The sequence below is a fragment of the Lynx rufus genome, unplaced genomic scaffold (assembly GCF_022079265.1).
Source record: "Lynx rufus isolate CCGP_SWC_20201006 ecotype Redwood Valley unplaced genomic scaffold, mLynRuf1.p SCAF_7, whole genome shotgun sequence".
Classification (NCBI taxonomy): Eukaryota; Metazoa; Chordata; class Mammalia; order Carnivora; family Felidae; genus Lynx; species Lynx rufus.
In genome coordinates, this window is record NW_025814889.1 from 53967672 (window position 1) to 53990406 (window position 22735).

General features: G+C 37.4%; 1 protein-coding gene across 1 annotated transcript in view; it reads left to right on the plus strand.

Annotated features, from left to right (window-relative positions):
* PDE3A (phosphodiesterase 3A) overlaps positions 1-19761 on the plus strand; it is a 310780-nt gene extending 291019 nt beyond the window's left edge. Inside the window, exons 11-16 of the mRNA XM_047066513.1 lie at positions 2700-2813; positions 2948-3147; positions 4788-4991; positions 6416-6571; positions 8751-9009; positions 18899-19761. Of these exons, the coding sequence (XP_046922469.1) occupies positions 2700-2813; positions 2948-3147; positions 4788-4991; positions 6416-6571; positions 8751-9009; positions 18899-19140 (1175 nt within the window). The 3' untranslated portion in view covers positions 19141-19761. The remainder of the gene's footprint in view (positions 1-2699; positions 2814-2947; positions 3148-4787; positions 4992-6415; positions 6572-8750; positions 9010-18898) is intronic.
* Positions 19762-22735: the final 2974 nt, after the last annotated feature.

Below are 22735 nucleotides of genomic sequence, written 5' to 3' on the forward strand. Positions count from 1 at the left end.
GATGGCAGGTGATTTTCCATCCTGCATATATGACAGTGACAGTGTTATTCTTCTGGATCTACACATGCATAACTGGAGATACTTTTTTTTTAAGGAGTTAGGTTTGGTTAGCTATTGTTTTAAGTATTTCTGAACCTATATTCAAAAGCAAAGGGGGTATTTATTTCCATATACTGTCTTTACCTAATTTTTAAATCAAGATTATTCTAGCCTCATAAAATGAGTCGGGCAGCTTCCCTCCTTTTTTTTTTTTAATGTTTTATTTATTTTTGACAGAGAGAGAGAGAGAGACAGAGCATGAGCGGGGGAGGGTCAGAGAGAGAGGGAGACACAGAATCCGAAGCAGGCTCCAGGCTCTGAGCCATCAACACAGAGCCCGATGTGGGGCTCCAACTCACAGACTGCGAGATCATGACCTGAGCCGAAGTCGGACGCTCAACCGACTGAGCCACCCAGGCGCCCCGCTTCCCTCCTTTTTTTTTTTTTTTTTTTTATATATTTTCAGTACCAGATTATTTAGATAAGATTATTCATTGAAAATTCACAGAAGTTACCTGTGAAGCCTTCTGGCCCTGGGCCTTGGGGTGGGGGATAGGGCAGGAAGCAGTAACTCCACAGGTTTATCTGTACTTGATGTTGTCTGTCACCCCAAACAGACTCTGCCAACACCCTGATCCAGCCCCCATCCGCCCTTCATGATGCTGGGTGCATACACAGGTTTCTGTGACTTGGAAGAGGACTGGGAACTACTTGCAAACCGTCATTTTCCCAGCTTGCCACAAAGGGGGAGAAAAGAACTTAGAAGCTCTCTCCTGATATATCCCCTAACAGTGGCAGCCTGGGCAGTTTCTTCCTCTACCGGAGAAACTACTCCTCTACAGAAGAAACTGCCTTCTCTGTCCCCCAAGGGTTTAGCATAGCTGTTATTTTTAGGTCTTCAGTGTTTAACAAATCCAGGATGGATTTTGGAAGAAAATTGGTGATCTGTACCATCTTGTTCCAACAGCAACAATTTATTTTATGTGAATTATATTTATATTAACTGCAAGCTTACTATGTGTCAGGAATTTAAAAATAGGTCTTCTGTAATTCTCACAATTGTACCATTGTGCTATAATAAGGCACCATTATTTAATATGTCTATACTTTTAAGATTAGGAAATGAGACTGAGAATTTTAACTCACTTAAGGTAACCCACGTAATACTATCAGAAAAGAGACAAAATCAGATCTCACCTAAATCCAGAAACGTTTAGTGTGATCAATTTTGTACATGGCACAGGTGTGGATGTAAAATATAATGGCCTTGGATGACTTGAGATAGTCCATATGCAGAGATACAGACTCCAGTTTCAATACAGTTGTTCTTTAGGGCACTAGATAATATCTGGCAATGGCAAAGGGCACAGGTTTTCCTCTTTTCCTCCTTTGGAGTCTGGGTTATCTGTTTCTCAAAGCTCTTCTGAACACGTCTTCTCAAGTCCTCACAAGACTGAATTGCTGGGGTCTTTACATAAGATCTAGCTACATGTCCTCACAAAAAGACAAACTCTTAAGAGTCACCAGAAATGTAGGAGAATAGGCACCATCTCCACACATTCCCTCCGTGTGCCCACCAACACAGTGTCAGTTTTTTCTTTCTTCCCTGACAGGGACCAGATGTTTCTCTCCAAGTCCCATTGTTATTCTTATTTTTCTCTCTCTCTTTTCTCTTCACCTGTTGAGTATTATTCAGAGATATAATCTATATTGGAGGAGACTGTATGATCGTTGGCCTTTGGAAATAAAGTATGTAAAGTTAGTAGACTTAGGGTAAGGCATAGCACTCAATGAAATACTATGAAGGGCCAGTAGACAAGAGAAAAACTTGGAAGAATTGCACCAGAAAAAGAAGGTGAGCCAAGAGCACACCGGGCCTTTTGTCACGGTTCAGTAGAAGCTGAGGTGCACACATAGAATAGACCTCCTTCCTGTGATAATGACATTGTTAACTAGAGGATGTGGTTTTCCCATAGATTTTGCTGTATGGTCAATGACTCAACTCCCTACATTAATGTACAAAGAGGCTTTTATTTTTCTCTGTAGGTATGTCCTAGAGCTGTACTCCCAAACTGAACATCATTGATTCTTGTTCTTGATTTTTGCTTTGTGGATTTAATCTACATATAAAAGATACATTAGTAACTTTTAACCAGTGTTTTAAGTTTGATACAAAAGAATAGTACTATGTTTTATTCACAGAATATATTTGCATGCTATTTATCAGAGATGAGATATTGGGTGATATAGGCCATTGATCTGACCTATTTGAAGTATGTCACAGGTCTTTCTTTTATTTTGGTCCTCTGCATAATCTTATAGGAGCATGGAAATACATATAAAGGTAAACATTACAGGGGTTTCACATAGTGAGTTTTCTTTACATGTTAGGTTTCTGGTAGACTCTGCACACAGATTTTTCCACTTCACACATCTGCATGAATAATGAATGTTGTGTGTGCTTTTTTTTTTTTCTTGTCACTATGGATATTTTGGAGTAATGGAAGAGTAATCAAAGAGTATTTGTCCTTGAATGTTTGGCTGCTTTTTGCTGGGGTATTAAAATGTTAAGACTAAAATGTTTATCCAGTAGATGGCACTCTTAGTCCTCGGACCCCAAGTTCACAAATTAATGACTGTTCCCTTTGCATTGGTTAAAGATCATAACAGAATCCATGCCACTGACGTCTTACATGCTGTTTGGTATCTTACTACACAACCTATTCCAGGCCACTCAACTGTGATTAATGATCACGGATCAGCAAGTGATTCAGGTACGTGTTAAGTATATCGGTGCTTCTTTGTAACTGTGGGGGGAAAAGTATTTCTTTAAAAAAGGAAGTCAAGACAAATGGTATCACTTTAATACTTTTTAAAACTTTCTGTTACTTTCATTTTCTCTTCTCAGATTCTGACAGTGGGTTTACACATGGACATATGGGATATGTATTCTCAAAAATGTATAATGTGCCTGATGATAAATACGGATGTCTCTCTGGAAATATCCCTGCCTTAGAGTTAATGGCCCTGTATGTAGCTGCAGCCATGCATGATTATGATCACCCAGGAAGGACTAATGCTTTCCTGGTTGCAACTAGTGCTCCTCAGGTAAATCTTTCCATTTTGATTACAAGAGATAATTCAATTTAGAGATTTTTCCAAAGGAAATTTATTTTATAAATTTGACTTATAATAGGGACCAAATGAATATGAGCCAAGCTATATTTAGCCCTAGGAAAAAATTCTTACAGACCAAGCTAATTTTGAAAATATATCATGTTTGTTCCAAGATATTAATGGCAGGCATGCAACTTTATTACCCATGGGACTCCCTTCTCAGTTTTCTTAAGAAGAAAAGCTAGTTGAATTCATATTAATGAACCTTCTCAACAAAGAAAATCAAACCTATACTAAAGTCTCTTTTTTGGAAAGATTAGAGAACCCAGCCTTTCTTGGACTTTTAAGAATATGGGGCTTATTTTTATATAAATCCTATTCATTTGAGATATATTCATTATAACAACCATGATTCTTATAACATTTCTATTGATTAGGATTTAAACATCAACTTATTTCATTCATTTGAAGGAATTTTTTTTATCTGAACATAGTATTCCAAAAACAATAACTTTAAAGGAGTTCATTTTCATATATATTTAAAGTTAAGTCAAAAATTAATCACTGAGTATCTCAGCATCTCCATTTATACAATTAAACTCAGTAAGTTTCTCCTTCATTTAATTAGCTGGACCCATGTTACTAAGTATTCTGAGATCCTGTTTTTCTTTCTAGAGGATCTAGAAGACAATCTGGTCTCATACATTTTTTGTTTTTTTCTTGTTTGACTTTTGTCCTTTACCCAACCCCTATCCATTTCCACCTGTCATATAGACTAGACTAGATTTTCCTCTAATCTATATGTTAAAAAAGTATCCTGATATTTTTCCCTACTTATTTTAAACTTATTCCAGCATGTCCTTCTTACCCCAGAATTATTTTCCCTAAAGATGGGCAAATCATTTTGCCAGCACCATTTGTCATGCATATTTTCCTACACATGTATGCATTTTTACTTAGTTCAATGTAAATTTTCATGTGCTCAGGCTCTCCTTTTTATCCTTATGCCTTTTAACCCTGTATTGTCATCTATCTGACACACTAACCTTCAAGCAGTTTTTAGGCAACTTCCTTCTCTTTTGCAATGTCCTTGAGCATTATTAGAGAATTCCAAGCAGATATTTATTATATACCTTCAATTACTACTTTAAGGATGATGTTTTCAATGGCTGCTTGTGAGGTGAGAATGTTTTAAATTATGAGCTTTTCAGGGATTCCATTCCTATGTATTAGTTATATGTGTTTAAGAAAAGGTAATTCTTACTCTAGATGCAGAAAGTAACTAAGTTACCTCCTAGGGATTTTAGTGTATTTGGACTGTTTTAAATAGTTAAATTCCTGTGCAAAGAAATCTGATAAAAGCTAACTCTAAGCCCCTCATTTGCAAGAGTTTAGAATAAAGTTCAAGGAAATGAACTTCGTCTTATAAAAAAGGAAATTTAACCAAGAAAAGTAGCCATCAATCAATGTAATTACAATATATAATTCTTAATAACCAACAGTCACAAGATTAAATTTCTGTGTTCTGTGAAAAAAGAGAATTCCGAAAGCTTTGCATACTCATGTATTATTATTATTATTTTTTTTTAATTTAAAAGTTGAACTCTTTAGTCTCTTACTTATTTGCTTAGGCGGTGCTCTATAATGATCGTTCGGTTTTGGAGAACCATCATGCAGCTGCTGCATGGAATCTTTTCATGTCCCGGCCAGAGTACAACTTCTTAGTTAATCTTGACCATGTGGAATTTAAGCATTTTCGTTTCCTCGTCATTGAAGCAATTTTGGCCACTGACCTGAAGAAACACTTTGATTTCGTAGCCAAATTTAATGCCAAGGTAAGTAGATTTGTACCCGTCTTCATTTTATGACCATATTGAAAGATGTCATGGAATCAAAGTGTGGAACGAAATTCATTGCTTTCACCTTTTATATGTCAAATGTGAAAATAAAGTGCAATAAAATGATTAACCAGAAGCAGATATACAGACATTGGTCCCCATCTAGAAATCTGAGAAGTTGAGGTCCTGTTTATGTGTGTGTGTGTACACATACATACATTTTGTGCTTCAGAGAAATAAAACTCTCAGTGTCATTGGGTTTTTGTTTGATTTAATTTACTCTCACCTCTGTAGCATATTAACATAAATTATCTGACTGTAGAAAAAGTCAAAATCTCAAAACAAAATTTCATACTTCAAACATAAACACCAAAATTTAACTTAAGAAAATTTCCTACCCGGGCGCCTGGGTGGCGCAGTCGGTTGAGCGTCCGACTTCAGCCAGGTCACGATCTCGCGGTCCGTGAGTTCGAGCCCCGCGTCGGGCTCTGGGCTGATGGCTCAGAGCCTGGAGCCTGTTTCCGATTCTGTGTCTCCCTCTCTCTCTGCCCCTCCCCCGTTCATGCTCTGTCTCTCTCTGTCCCAAAAATAAATAAACGTTGAAAAAAAAAATTTAAAAAAAAAAATTTCTTACCGTTTGTAGCTATATTTATTTACTGGTAATTGGTAATATATGCTAATTTTATTTATTTGTTTATTTAGAGAGCATGAGCAGGGGAGAGAGGCAAAGGAGGAAATAAAGGCAATCTTAAGCAGCTCCACGCTCAACATGGAGCCCAACACAGGGCTCAATCCCACAACCCTGGGATCATGACTTGAGCCAAAATCAAGAGTCAGATGCTCAACCGACTGAGCCACTCAGGCATCTCTTTTTATTTATTTATTTATCCACTTTAATTTACAGCCTCTTTACATATATATGCTAATTTTTTAAATTATTTTTTTAACGTTTATTTTTTTTTTTTTTGAGACAGAGACAGAGAGAGAGCATGAATGGGGGAGGGTCACAGAGAGAGAGAGAGAGAGAGACACACACACAGAATCTGAAACAGGCTCCAGGCTCTGAGCGGTCAGCACAGAGCCCCACGCAGGGCTCGAACTCACAGACCGCAAGATCATGACCTGAGCCGAAGTCGGACGCTTAACCGACTAAGCCACCCAGACGCCCCTATGCTAATTTTAAGTAGCATTATTTTCACTTCAATAATTAATAATTATTTTGTCCATCATTTCTTATTTTAGTCTTCCGATAAGCTATTTTACTGTTATGCAAGCCAATAATGTTATTTTAAATAACTACGAAGTTCTTCATTTCTTGGTATTCTGATCTCTACATGTTAGGAAGATAATAAATATTGTTTATCTGTTCAACTTTTGCTTTCATTGAGGCAAAACACATTTTAACTTTGCCCCTCAAACAGGTTAATGATGATGTTGGAATAGATTGGACCAATGAAAATGATCGTCTACTGGTTTGTCAAATGTGTATAAAGTTGGCTGATATCAATGGGCCAGCTAAATGTAAAGAGCTCCATCTCCAGTGGACAGAGGGTATTGTCAACGAATTTTATGAACAGGTAACTAACTTAACTGTTTATCTTAATTCCTACTTAGGCTGCTCATAAATTCAGAAAAGCTTCCAAAAGCTGTAAAATGTGATCAGTCTCTTTCATATTCATACATCAGAAAATGCGCTGACTAAAAACTCTAAACATACACAATTTTCAAGGATTGTGGGAATGTGGGAGGGGAAGGAGAAGATACTGAGATAATGAAATGACTTAGTGAGCCATTAGGAACACCATTGACATATTGTTTTTTTTTATAAACTGATTATAAGGTAGTTTATATGGGCGAATGTATATCAGATTAAGTTCATTTACTTTTTAATGTTTATTTTGAGAGAGAAAGAGCAGGAGTTGGGGGCAGAGAGAGAGGGCGGGGAGAGGCAGAGAAAGAGAAGGAGAGAGAGAACCCCAAGCAGGCTCTGCGATGTCAGCACAGAGCCTGACACAGGGCTCGGTCTCATGAACCATGAGATTATGACCTGACTGGAATCAAGAGTCAGACACTTAACCAACTGAGCCACCCAGGCACTCCCAAGTTCATTTACTTTTAGTGGTCAATAACAGCAGCATACAAAAAAACTTTAAAAATAGGCATTTTATTTGACATGATAATGTGAAAATAAACACACTAACAAAAAAACCTACCAAACACATAAACATGAGGTGATCTTCCCCATATTATCCTATGCTGATTTAATTATATCTGAAACTGTGTTTTGAGTACTGTGATTTACTCTCTTAAGAGGAATGTGGAGGCAGTAGATCATGGGTAAAGGACAGGGATCAGTGACATAAAAAGACATGAAAAAAGTGAAGATCATTACCACGGGAGAAAATGGAGGTGATGTAATAACTGTCTTCAGATACTTAAAAGGCTGACTTACAAATTTAGTGTTAAGTGATCATACATTGTGGAGATTAAAGAAGATAAATTATTGCTTAACACAGGACCTGATTTTTTTTTAATGTCTATTTATTTTTGAGAGAGACAGAGACAGAATGCGAGTGGGTTAGGGGCAGAGAGAGAGGGAGACACAGAATCTGAAGCAGCCTCCAGGCTCTGCGCCGTCAGCACCAGAGCCTGACGTGGGGCTCAAACTCAGGAGCCGTGAGATCATGACCTGACCAAAGTTGGACACTCAACCTACTGAGCCACCCAGGTGCCCCAAGATGTGATTTTTAAGAAACATGAGATTTCTTTTTCCTTCCCTAAAAATGGTGTGGATATAACCAGTCTATAGAAGGTATAGTGAGATTGATTTCAAGACAATGAGAGAAAAAAATTTGTATTATGAAGAAATCCAGAAATAAGTAATAAATTGCCTGCTATCGCTGGACATATTTAAAGAGGGATTAGAAAGAATTTTATAGGTTTATAAGGTTTTGTAGACAGGATTCATATATAGAATAAAAGGTTTATACTTTCTAGATACTTTTCTAGAAATGAGATTAATTCATAATCAATCCCCAAATATTGAAATAAAGAAAAATAAAAAGGATAATTTATGATCATTCTACATAGGTATAACCATTGTTGGTATTTCAGTATATTTCCTTCATTAATTTTGCTAGATGACTACTAGTTTACAATCTGTTTTTTTTTTCCAGAAAGATTTGAAGCAGTTCAAAATAAAAACACACAATAGTACTGATAAACATATTGCCAAATAAGACTTTCAGAAACCATATAATCACAGAAGATATAATTCAACCAAAAGCTGGGATAAGATAGCACCTTTAATTGAGCAATAAACTATACTAAGATTTCTGGCAGCTAAGGCAAAAGAAGAAAAAAAAAACATGATAGATTATGTATTTGTTGGATAATTATTCCCAGCATTGCATTTTAAAGTGCATTTATATTCTCATTTAAAGAGGAATCATGTGTAATAAGAAGTACCATCTATTGAGACATTAGACCATTTCTTCTATTTCCCCTCAATCAAAAGCCAAAATCTCAAGATCACAGAAGTGATAAATAGCAACAAAACATTTCTACAGGGATCTTAGTAATTTGAGTAGAATCTTTTAGCAGTCAAGCAAAAGAGGGAGTTCACACATGAATGTCTGGGTTCTTACATAATTGCAAATTTTAGATGCCAAGTGAATGTTGACTTTACTAGTATTTTAAATTTTCCATGTCATTTATCTTTCTGGTTGACTATTCATGCTAAATTCCTATTTCCAGGGTGATGAAGAGGCCAGCCTTGGGTTACCAATAAGCCCCTTCATGGACCGTTCTGCTCCTCAGTTGGCCAATCTTCAGGAATCCTTCATCTCTCACATTGTGGGTCCTCTGTGCAACTCCTATGATTCAGCAGGACTAATGCCAGGGAAATGGGTGGAAGACAGTGATGAGTCAGGAGATACTGATGACCCAGAAGAAGAGGAGGAGGAGGAAGAAGCACCAAATGAAGAGGAAACCTGTGAAAATAATGAAGCTCCAAGTAAGTTTTATAAAATCTATTTCTAGTGTGTTTTTCCTAGGATTGTTGTTTTGTTTTTTGGTTTTTTTTGTTTTTACATAGGTTTGGATGAATTTACGCTTCTCATGAACTACATAGTTTGTGTCCACATATCATCTGCATTGGATTGTGGATAACCTCCCTTCCCTAATATCATAATAATAGCAATTATAGACTGTGGAATCTATTATAATACCATGTTCATACAAGGATACATTCTCTGTTATGAAGCAAAAAGAAATCAAGCGGTTGAAGTCTGTTCTTTGTAGTATCTTAATAATTTAGAGATGAAAGGAATTTCACATACTATATAGAGCAACAATAGAGTTTTGTTGGCCTAGTTCAAGGAAAGCCATGTGAAGTGGTAAGAGGTAGTTATCACTCATTTATGTAACAAATTTTTATTAAGCATCAACGCTGTGCCAGGCATTCTTCCACGTACTGAAGATAGAGCCATGAACAAATCAGACAAAATATAAATCCTTGCCCATTTAGACTTTTCTTTCCAGTGGAGTCAGTAGACACTAAGCAGGACAAGTCAGTAAGTCTTTAATAAGTCAGGTACTGATAAATGCTCGATTTAAAAAAAAAGGGGGGATATGAAATACTGCAGAGAAAAGTTAAAATTTTAGATAAGGTACCCACAGATGGTCTAAAGAAGAAAGACATAAAAAAAGAAAAAAAGAAAAAAAGACTGAAAGAAGTGAAGGAAGATCCATGGCAGTTCAGGTGGAAAAAGTGTTCCAAGAAGAGAAAGAAGCAAACCATGTAAACGTCCTGAGGTCAGCGTTGGCTGGGTGTTCAAGGAGCATCAGGAGAGCTGGGGTGGCTAAGACAGGAAAGGGGCTGAGGGGGCAGCAGGAGAGAGGCAGTGGGGAGCCAAATGATGTAGGGTTTGAAGGTGGGTCGCTGTAGGTCACAGTATGGAGTTTGGCTTTTACTCTGAGTAAGTTGGGAAGCCCTGAGAGATGTGGTGCAGAAGAGTTAGCTGATTCAGCTTACATTTTAAATGGGTTGCTTCAGCTGCTGTATTGAGAACACTCTTGAGTCTGAGGTGGGAATAAGGGTAATAAGAGGCTGTTGAAGTTATCCAAGTGAGAAATGACTGTGGCTTTGAACCAGGCTAAGTAGTGACATTAGGAACAATGAAAAGTATTCGCATCTGGTCATTGATTTGGAGCACATCATGTAGCCAACCTAATCCATTTTAACTCACCTGATGACCAAAAGGCATTAGTTTTATTCATGTCTTGAAATATTCTCCGCTACTTCTCCTGTCATAGGGAGGAGGCCCAAACATCATAATTAGGAAAACCCATAACCCTTACAGTAACATTGCACAAATAGTGTTATTATTTTCATGAAAACACAGTATGTGGTTTACCTCTGCCTTCATAAAAAAAATATAGTGGTAATATTTTTCGAAGCCCTTACCCAAAATATTACCAAAGAAAGACATTCTGATCATTTATTCCCATCTTTTAGCACTGTCAGGAAAATTCATGACTCAGTTCATCTCAGCCATCTAGTAAATTCAGTCTGACATGGGTTTGACCCATTTTGCCCTCTAGAAGTACTCTGTTGTAAGCTTGCAAAATAGAGATACAGAGATCTTCATGAACTATAAACTAATGAGGCAGGGTTTCACAAATTTGCTCTAGGTTAAATTTTTGCTTCAGTTCTGTCTTATATTTTAACTTTGGTACAGAATGAGGTGAAAATCAAAAGTTGTTTTACTTCAGTATTCTATTATCAAAGAAATTATATTTTATTTCTCTGGTGCTTATAAAAAGATTTCCATTAGCAATTTTGTGCTCATCTTGAGATTCAGAGGTTGGAGACAAGACTTGGGATTCATGGCTTATGTTTTCGTTTGTTCATTTAATAAACATGTAGTGGTTGTTTTGTTTTGTTTTGTTTAACTTCAAAGAGCCGGGAGGTAGTTTGCTGTTGAAGGACAGGACAGTTTTTTGTTTGTTTTTTGTTTTTGTTTTTCTTTTCCCACTGAGTGACATTGGAAAGTGTTGTCGGCTTAGCCTCTTGGAAAAGCTTTGTTCCCATGGGCTCTTACTGATTGCTATTTGAACTCAAACACATTGAAAACACACACACATAATACCAGCATCAAGAATTGAAGAACACAGGCCAGGAGATTAAACAGGCTCAACTTGTCAGCATTGGCTTTAGCAGCAAATGAGACAACCAGATATTCAATTACTTTTCGTTCTGTAGGGTTAAGTTGCCATACTGACTTCCAGATTCTGATGTGTTACTCTCCAAGCCCAGATTTCCTCATTTCTAACTCGACTGCTGTAGAATCCGAGTAATTTTAGTTTCATAATCAGATTGACTGAGACGGTTAACTTGATTGAGCCTGAAAGTTAGGTTTCAGAAAAAATTTAGATTAAATATGCACTGATAATTTCAGCAATTTGCAAAACTTGGAGATCTCCCAGGAAACACAGAATTAAATGTTTCAATATGGTATCCTAGGGAAAGAAGGCTTTTTCCCAACCTCATAATTAAATCTGAAAGATTCCTACAGCGAACTAAGAGGTTTCTAATGAAGTACTAAGCTGCATTTAGAATTTCAGCAATGAAAGGCTCTTTGTTCTCATTTCAAAAGGTTCCAGTGCTGAACAATTTGGCTCCCAATACAGGCATGTTTTAGACCACCTGCAGACTCTAATCTACGCAGATTTATTTGGTACAAACTTTTTCTACGTCACCTTATTCAGTTCAAATCCAGAGAGGTTTATTGCTAACATTTAACAGCATTAATAAGAGAACAGCTGTTCTCATGGGAGCTGTCCTGAAAGGAAAAGGAGAAAAATCAAGCTTTTGTTACCTTCATCCCTTTGAATACACTGCCATGAATGTGTATAACTTTCAGATGGAATAATCACCTTGGGCAGTAGTGTTTTCCTATAACCGTGATTCAAATCTGTCCTTCGGCCAATGCTCATTGGTGTAACTCTCTTGATTCAAAGGATTAGGTTCAAAAGTATATTGACATTGAAAAATTCCTAAACAGAAGCCAATTTGACTTAACTATAATAAAAACAAAGTAGACACAGACAAGTAGATGACTTTGGTAGAAGAATAATTTTATAAATTTGCTTTTAAAACTCTAATGTGGTAGTAATATATTTTATTGATTTTTATAGAAATAATTCAGATTTCTTTAAATTTTAGTGTATATGTATACACACACACACACATGCATACACATATACACAGAGTCTTTGTTAAGAAACGTTCAGTTGAAGAAATTGATGTCATGCTCCACAGACCCGTAACCCTGCCTGTATGCATGCCCCTCACTCTGCCTGGAATGCTGCCAACACCTTCACCTAGAGTATTTAATTCTCAAAATTTACGTCTCACCTCAGGTGTCCTGTTCTTTGAAAGAAAAAAAAAATCTTACCTATCCCCTCACAGGCTGAGTCTCTTGTGTTGCCATGGTTTTAATGTACCAGAGAGAGATTGCAATATACACTTTGTTAAAAATATCAAGGAACGCTTTATTCAACATTGTTGCGATAAGGGAGAGAAATTAAACTCAACTCCATTGAAACTAAGGCAGGAGAATTTTTAAGCAATAGCATGAGCTATGAAAAAGTACTATAAGACCTTAGAGGGAAGTTGGCCCATGTGATTGAGCCATTTGTGTTTGCTAATTGGTACATATTGAAGTTAGGCACCTTCCCTCCCGCGAAGACTGAAAGTTAGGGCCCCTGTTTTTCTTGATTTCATTTCAAAAGAATTAATGCCCATGTACTTGAGGAAGGAGTTCCTGGGTTGTAAAACTGGCTAGAAACTGGGAGAAGTTTTATCTGTATTACAAAAGAGCAGAGAAAGTATCTGCACTTTCAAGTTTTATAAAGTAAATGCTATAATAAAAGGCAGGCCAGAGACATACAATCTGGAAGAAACTGGTCTAGAATTTAGTCCAGCTAAGGGGAGCATCAAGACCATCTTAGTCACATGCATATGTCTGTCATAAAACATAGCATGTGTATTTTATTTTCTTGTCTTCTTTGCTCTCTCTCCTATAAACAGTAAACTCCTTTAAGGCAAGCTCTTGGACTAATTGGTCTTTGTGTATGTAGCATCCAGAAATTTCTTGTCAATTAGTAGGTGGTCAATATAAATTTGATTGATGGGTTCATCTCATAAATAAAATAATGAAAACAGTAAATCGTTTTTTAAATTCTTGCTTATGACTCAGCCTATATCCATTCACCCTGGCATTTATTCAATTTAATAATTTTGTTATTTGTCTGTATGGTTCAAAATTAATTCAAGATAGCGTGTCCCTTTTTTTTGGCATCTGTTTCTTTTCTTTTTATTCCTTTTTTTAAATTTACATCCAAATTAATCAGCATATACTGCAACAATGATTTCAGGAGTAGATTCCTTAGTATCTCTTACCCATTTACCCCATCCCCCCTCCCACAACCCCTCCAGCAACCCTCAGTTCTCCATATTTATGAGTCTCTTCTGTTTTGTCCCCCTCCCTGTTTTTATATTATTTTTGTTTCCCTTCCCTTATGTTCATCTGTTTTGTCTCTTAAAGTCCTCATATGAGTGAAGTCATATAATTTTTGTCTTTCTCTGACTAATTTCACTTAGCATAATACCCTCCAGTTCCATCCACATAGTTGCAAATGGTAAGATTTCATTCTTTTTGATTGCCGAGTAATACTCCATTGTGTATATGTATATATACCACCTCTTCTTTATCCATTCATCCATCGATGGACATTTGGGCTCTTTCCATACTTTGGCTGTTGTTGATAGTGCTGCTATAAACGTGGGGGTGCATGTGTCCCTTCGAAACAGCACACCTGTATCCTGTAGATAAATGCCTAGTAGTGCAATTGGTGGGTCATAGGGAAGTTCTATTTTTAGCTTATTGAGGAACCTCCATACTGTTTTCCAGAGTGGCTGCACCAGCTTGCATTCCCACCAACAATACAAAAGAGATCCTCTTTCTCTGCATCCTCACCAACATCTGTTGTTGACTGAGTTGTTCATGCTACCCATTCTGACAGGTGTCAGGTGGTATCTCATTGTGGTTTTGATTTGTATTTCCCTGATGATGAGTGATGTGGAGCATTTTTTAATGTGTTGATTAGCCATCTGTATATCTTCCTTGGAGAAGTGTCTATTCATGTCTTTTGCCCATTTCTTCACTGGGTTATTTGTTTTTTGGGTGTTGAGTTTGAGAAGTTCTTTATAGATTTTGGATACTAACCCTTTATCTCATGTCATTTGCAAATATCTTCTCCCTTTCTGTCAGTTGCCTTTTAGTTTTACTGATTGTTTCCTTCGCTGTGCAGAAGGTTTTTATTTTGATGAGGTCCCAGTAGTTCATTTTTGCTTTTGTTTCCCTTGCCTCTGGAGACGTGTTGAGTAAGAACTTGCTGCACGTAAGATCAAAGAGGTTTTTGCCTGCTTTCTCCTCAAGGATTTTGATGGCTTCCTGTCTTACATTGAGGTCTTTCATCCATTTTGAGTTTATTTTTGTGTATGGTGTAAGAAAGTGGTCCAGGTTCATTTTTCTGCATGTCGCTGTCCAGTTTTCCCAGCACCTCTTGCTGAAGAGACTGTCTTTATTCCATTGGATATTCTTTCCTGCTTTGTCAAAGATCAGTTGGCCATATGTTTGTGGGCCCATTTCTGGGTTCTCTATTCTGTTCCATTGATCTGAGTGTTCTTGTGCCAGTACCGTACTATCCTGATGATTACAGCTTTGTAGTATAGCTTGAAGTCTAGGATTGTGATGCCTCCTGCTTTGGTTTTCTTTTTCAAGATCGCTTTGGCTACTCGGGGTCTTTTCTGGTTCCATACAAATTTTAGGATTATTTGTTCTAGCTCTGTAAAGAATGCTGATGTAACTTTGATAGGGATTGCATTGAATATGTAGATTGCTTTGGGTAGTATTGACATTTTAACAATATTTGTTCTTCCTATCCAGGAGCATGGAATCTTTTTCCATTTTTGTGTGTCTTCTTCCATTTCTTTCATAAGCTTTCTATACTTTTCAGTGTATAGATTTTTCACCTCTTTGTTTAGATTTATTCCTGGGTATTTTATGGTTTTTAGTGCAACTGTAAATGGGATTGATTCTTTGATTTCTCTTTCCGTTTCTTCATTGTTGGTGAATAGGAATGCAACCGATTTCTGTGTGTTGATTTTATATACTGCAACTTTGCTGAATTCATGAATCAGTTCTAGCAGTTTTTTGGTGGAGTCTTTTGGGTTTTCCATACAGATTATCACGTCATCTGAGAAGAGTGAAAGTTTGACCTCCTCCTGGCCGATTTGGATGCCTTTTATTTCTTTCTGTCAGTTTTTCCCTTTTGAGAATGATATTAGCATTGGGTCATTCATATATGGTTTTTATGATCTGGGGGTATGCTCCTTCTATCCCTACTTTCTTGAGGGTTTTTATCAAGAAAGGATGCTGTATTTTGTCAAATGCTTTCTCTGCATCTATTGAGAGGATCATATGGTTCTTGTCCTTTCTTTTATTGATGTGATGAATCATGCTAATTGTTTTGCAGATATTGAACCAACCCTGCATCCCAGGTGTAAATCCCGCTTGGTCGTGGTGAATAATTTTTTTAACGTATTGTTGGAGCCGGTTGGCTAATATCTTGTTGAGGATTTTTGTATCCATGTTCATCAGGGAAATTGGTCTGTAGTTCTCCTTTTTAGTGGGGTCTCTGTCTGGTTTTGGAATCAAGGTAATGCTGGCTTCATAGAAAGAGCTTGGAAGTTTTCCTTCCATTTCTATTTTTTGGAATACTTTCAAGAGAATAGGTGTTAACTCTTCCTTAAATGTTTGGTAGAATTCCCCTGGAAAGCCATCTGGCCCTGGACTCTTGTTTTTTGGCAGATTTTTGATTACTAATTCAGTTTCCTTACTGGTTATCAGCGTCCTTTTTTTTTTAACTGTATTTTGAAATTGATCTTACCCTGTAAAATAAAAGAATTTTTGTGGTATATTATAATAAAACTGTTGACAGAATCACTAGTACTTCCATAAAAATTGTGGCGGATGGCCTCCAAAAGATCTACTTCCTTTGGCATATCTCATAGCTAATGTATTTTTTTCCTATTCTTACTATTTTTTTCTTCTTTTTTCCTCTTAGATTGTACATTGTAAATCATTACTACTTCATTAGGTAAACCCAAATATCCCTGATGATATTCCTGGTAACTTGTACTGTTAACTCTTTAATGTAGTCCCCATTAGATCATAATTTCCTATGGACCACTTTTTCGTATCATTGTCATTTTTATCACTCATCACCACTTCATCATTTACTTGGACCTGTGGAACAGAAACTAGAAAGAACGTGATTCATCTAGTAAACTCTTACTAAAGTCTGGAGCTTTGTACACAATATACACACAAAAGGAGGGACCTGGCTTCTGTGCATTGGAAAGTTCATAGTCCAGTAGGGGATCTTAGCCTAATTTCTAAATTCTTGGTCTAAGTCTAAGATGGCCACTCGGATGAAGGTACTAAAAGTTATATTCTGGCCGCAAGCAGACCCTCTTCTAAACTCAAGTCTAGCTCTTACTTTACCTCTGCGCTTGAAGGTCTCCCAGACATTTCATGTTCAGCATCTCCCTCAAATCTCCTCACCTAACATTGCCTTCTCAGTACATCTTATGACCACCTACTCAATGGCTCAGGCCAGACAGCTCAGGGTTGTCTTTGATTCCTCTCTCTTCTTTTTTTCCTTACATCTAATCAGTTGCCAAAGTCCTGTTGATTAAACCTCACAAATATGTCTCACATTTATCTACTTGTCTTCATTTTCATTACTTTCTTCCTAGCCCAAGCCATGGTCATCATGCCATATTTTCTTGGCTGAGTAATTTTTGTCTCTTTCTGGCACCTTTAAAAGATTTTGTAAGACTCAGTGTGATTGTACCTACCTTTTCACTCTTGCCCGCTAGAGTAAAAGCTCCATGCTGGCAGGCATTATGTCTATCAGTGAATGACCAGAACCTACCATACTTGGTACATATTAGGTTCTTAATAAGTAGGTAAAGAATTGGAAGACTAGTGAATTATGGTATCAAATCAAAGGTCTTTAAAATGTCTTATGTTTCATCTGTCAAAGTTGATGATATTATAGTTCCTTAAGAGATGCAATTCTGTGAAAATTGTCCTTACTATTTCCATGTTGAACACATGAAATGTTTTGGTCACCAAGACAATGTAATTTATTTACTTACCAAATGCATATTTGCTGAGCCTCATTCTGTATAAGATACATACCTGTCTTTACAAGGCTCCCTAAAAGAAGCTGTAGTCTAGTAGAGGGGCTAAGGCCTGTAATATATGAGAGCAAGATAAGTGCCCTAAAGAATGCATGTTATTGGGGCACCTGGGTGGCTCAGTGGGTTAAGCGTCCGAGTTTTGGTTTTGGCTCAGGTCAGGATCTCATACTTTTGTGAGTTTGAGCCCCGTGTTGGGCTCTGTGCTGACAGTGCTGCTGACCCTGCTTGGGATTCTCTCTCTACCCTTCTCCTACTCGTGTAGTCTCTGCCTTTTCAAAATAATAAACTTTAAAAAATAAAATAAAATAAAAATAAAAGAATGCACATCATTGAGGACATTGTTTTTGTTACAAGTGACAAGACTCCAATAAAGTGAGAATATACAAAAGGGAAAATTACTGGTTCAGGTAATTGGGATGTTGTCCAGTATTCACGCCTACTTGCACCTGCTCTTGTCTCTGAGTCACCTGCTTGACAGCTTGATCTTTCAACCTTTCTTTCTATGTGAGACTGGAAATCTAGCCAGCTCTATATTCACTTCATTTCACATAAACAGGCAGAGGAGAAAAGATCCCCAGCCCCCATTCCCTGACTGATTCCATGCTGTTGGGAAAATTCCCAGGGGAAGACGCTGATTGACCTGATTTGGGTCACACCTATTGACTAGCTGCTGCAACTGGGCTATATTGTGGGAAGGTGGGTGGGGAAGTAGAGTTTGACAACCTTTTCTAGAACTATATAATTGAAAGAAGGGATGAGAGTTTCTGATTTTGGATATGCAGTTATCAGAAAAAGATACCAAGATAATGAGAAGGGAAAAAAATGAAAACAATGTGTACTCTTGGAAGCATGAATGGAGGGAAATGAGAGTTTAGAAGAGTGAGGGGAGACAGGGGGAGAGAATATTTCTTATAGGAGCAATTCAGTAAAATCTGAGTCTTAAAATAATAAATGGGCATGAACTTTTGAGGACTGAGAAGAGCATTTGAGAAGGAGGGCCAGTACCTGCTGGACAGTAGAAGAGTTCAGTGTATATATGGAAGTAGAGACAGAAGCCAGGCTGTGGAAGATGGAAGACTGCAAAAGCATGCTTGTGCCAGCTTGTGGGAGAACTTTGACAGGACTTTGAAATTAATATTTTAGTCCGTGTGAAGCAGAACAGTAACATTCAAACCATCCTAAAAGAAATCAATATTGTAGACTTTTGTGGGTTGAATTAGCTGACAAAGTAAAGGAAGACCTAACAAGAAGTTCTTCCAGTAGTCCAGGTGAAAAATCTGGAGGATCTGACTGTATTGAGAATAATACCAAAACTTAAGCAGAACTTTTTATTGGGCATTACTGGATATTAAATCCGGTTCACAGTATGTCTCGATGTAACCATGATATATTAATGATGGTTGCCATCCCCCTCTTATTTCCCCACTCTTGAAAGCAACATTATGATGATACACAAATCAAGTGGTATATGTATCTGTTTGGTACTTTAGCTCCTATTAATGATGTGAAAAAAAATAACCACCATGTACTCAGCACACAAATAAGTAATTTGGTGTTTTCTCAGGAAAGAAAACTTTCAAAAGGAGGAAAATCTACTGCCAAATAACTCAACACCTCCTGCAGAACCACAAGATGTGGAAGAAAGTCATTGAAGAGGAACAGCGGTTGGCGGGCATAGAGAGTCAATCCCTGGACCAGTCACCCCAACAGCATTCCTCAGAACAGATCCAGGCCATCAGGGAAGAAGAGGAAGAGAAAGGGAAGCCAAGAGGAGAGGAGATCCCAACCCTGAAGCAAAACCAGTGACGATGGATATAATGAGCTGTGTTTCCCAACAGAGTGACTTGTCACAGACTCTTTTCAAGCCAGCACAACACTTAGACACAACACTGTAGAAATACAAGAAGATGGGCAAACAGCTATTGCATTTGGGAATTCTTCGCATTTTATGTGTTTATTTTTACAGTGAGGTACATTGTTAAAAACTCTTGCTCGGAGAAGCTTTCACATTTGCAACACCAGCTTCCAAGGATTTTTTTTAAGGAAGAAGTATATATGTGTGTGTGTATATAAGCTCGCACGTAGATACATGTAAAACATATTCACACACATACACGCACATGCACACTGAAAGCCAGGGTTACTGGCTCCACACTTTAGTAACATTCATATTAAGATATATAGTGGTCACTGTGATATAGTAAGTTATAAAGGAAAAAAAAAGGAAAACAATTCACAGAGGAAATGGGGCGGCTTAGCAGGGAAACAGTGCAGTGAATGTAAGTTACCAACTAAGGAGCTTTTGCTCTTAGTACTGACGGATGAAAGTTCCAGAGCATTATTTGAATTCTTCTACATCCTGCCGATATCGTGTGTGTGTGTGTGTGTGTGTGTGTGTGTGTGTGTGTGTGACAGAGAGAGAGGAGAGAGAGCATGCTTGTGTGTATGTATGTGCTTATGTCAACAGAGATTTTTATGGTTTTAGTCATTCATAGAATAGCTGCAGCAGATGACTCAGCACATCTGAACAAACGGAAGGCAGTTCACTCTGGAGTGTCTGAGACGCAGCCATTCCAAATGCCTTCCTCCATTTAGCTTCAGTCCAGGGCCCTCTGAAGAGGGAGGGTATTCACAGGCTGGTGAGAGGGCCACGGGATTGGTACTATGCTAATGCACCACTTGGAGGCGCTCTATCGCCGGCCTTAAACCTGGAAGACTGAGGCATTTTCCAATCTGCTTGCCTAATGAATGTATAGGAGCTGTTTGTCTGTGAGTATGTCTGTCACTCATGTAAGATCAAATCAACTATTTTTAAGGGGATGGCATTCTTTATACATAAACACCTAAGAATGGGCTGAAGTCCGATCTTTTAATTAGGTTAGAATTCTGAAAAGTTGCCAGAGGAGACTTGGGGGAATTGCTCTTCACGGTGACCTTCCATGTCTTAAATATGCTGCAAAATGTGTGATAGAAAAGAAGAAAAAAAGGCAAACAGAAACCCACTATGGGACATATAGCGAGAGATGAAGGGGGAAAATTGCAACCTAGGGTTTGGTGTTTGTTGACGTAGTGAAAGCCTGATTCTGGGCAACTGTTGAAGATTGGCTTTGGGTGGTGAAGGTCCCACTGACAACAACCTTGTTGTGGTGTTCCACGTGCCGTGGGGTAAGGTAGCTTCTGTCTGCAATCTGGCCCATTGTCATGTTTCTTTTGGCAGGGAAAATTATAGAGGGAATTTTGGGTACTGGGCCTATTATTGAAAGTCTTTTTTTTTTTTATTTGTTCATCTACACTTGTTTATGCTGTGAGCCAAACCTTATTTAAAAAGTTGATACTCACTTTCAATATTTTATTTCATATTATTATATTTGTCATGAATAGTTATCTTGATGTAAATATAAAGATTTTTTTTGTTTCTGTAGATAGTAAACTCTTTTTTTAAAAAAAGGAAAAGGGAAACATTTTTATAAAGTTATATTTTAATCACCATTTTTATACATTGTATCTATCTCCAAGCCCAGTAAGAGAGTGATGAATCATTTGCACGGAGGTCTAAGGACAGCCACATATCTACCTATTCTAATTTAAATGATAATCAGATAGTTATTTTATGCCAATTAAAGGAAGATGCCACAAAGAATGTTTTTTCCTAGGAACTTTGAACTTTTAGGTCACTTTGGGGTTCATGTCTCCCAAAGAGAAAGACTTGCATAACCAATACCGAATTTTTATAATTGGTATCCATTTCTTGCCAATGTTTTTTGGTTATAATTCCTCCTTCAGTACTATGTACGGAAGAACTTGTTCATCAATGAAACGATCTTAGCTTCTAAGTTAACCTTGATGATGATTTCTAATTTTTCTTTCCTCTGAAGTCATAGCAAAGAGTGTTTACATTAAAAATGCTTTTGTTTCTCATAAATGAATATTCTTCCTTTCCAAAGCAGTGATTTTACATTAACCTATGGCATTTTTCAAATAAGGCAAACATAATATAATCAAAAGTAAACACAATTTCAGGGCAGATTTCCCATTAAGTAGGAAAATATGAAAAATGATCAAATAGATGCAGACTCTGCTTCAAAAATGAGAATAATTTCATATTTTTGTGTTAACACTAGGTCTTCACTATTCAGGATTTATTGAGATGTTTTCCATTTTCTTAGTAATGCTTTTGTGTCTCATGTTTGCAAAAATTACTGTGAGTCCAATGCATTTCCCCAGTGACATTAACTGTTTTCCTTCCCTTGCAAATAAGAGAAGAGGGGGAAAAAATGTGCTCGTTTATCTCTTGTACCTAATTACTTAACAAAACAAATCTTTCCCCATTCTCCAAATGTCGTATGACAAGTGTCTAAAACACAGGTGAAAGTGAGCACAAATATAGGTTGTGGAGCAAGTAGTGTGACAGCAAAACAGTCACGAGTCTATAACTGTGTATTGGCAGGTGCTGCGTCAAAGCTGGCCAGTCTGGCTGCCAGAGTAGAGGTCTTAGCAAATGACCCAGTTGTGTTTATTCTGTTTTAAAGTACCTGAAATAATGGTGGCCTAAGCACTTAGAACCTCTTCATTCCCAAATTGTGTTAATCAGTCCAGGCAGATTGATCACCTTTTTTTCTTCAAAAATCAGTTGCCAGGATATTACAGCTAAAAGTCCATTGAAATAAAGAAATAGAGATCAAGGATGACCCTTTCATACACATTCAGTACATCCCAAAGGATGACCAGGGGCATAAAAAGATCTTTTCTGCTGGCTATGTTCTCCCCCTCCTTGGTGACAGCAGTATTACTGTGTTCACTTCCAACTCCAGAGCTTATTCCCTGTGGTGCCAGTGTGTTTGTTGCAATTTGCTACATTTTTATATGAGCCTATTTATAGGTGCCATTTAGGTAAACTCAGGTCTTTCAAATGAAGGAATCTGTAGCCCATTTAGGAAAAAGGATCATTGTACAGACAGCCATAAACCCAAAGGGAGGAAAACTCGGAGCTGGTGACCTTGATGCTAGGGGTTGCTCTCTGTTAAGGAAAAGACCAGGTATTACTATGAGTGTCATCACTGTCGTTTCCAGCATGCTATTATAATGTCCTTTCCAGGTATCCAACTAAGCCAACCTTTAGGATATCGATTCCTTGGTGAGAACACCACTTTAGCTTTTCTCTAAACTATAAAATTTTATTTGTCATTTCTATAAGATTTGGTTTTCTCTCAGTAGATGAAGATAGTAGCACTGTACAGGGATAGATCTATACTAGTCTTCATCTGGCAAGTGAAGGAATGTCCTCATGTTTAAGAAAATACTCATTTTCTAAAAACAGAATACCCAATTCTATATGTTCCGTTTTGATCGACTTCCAGAACAAACCCCTAATTATTGCAATCCCAGTAAAACTAAAGAAAAG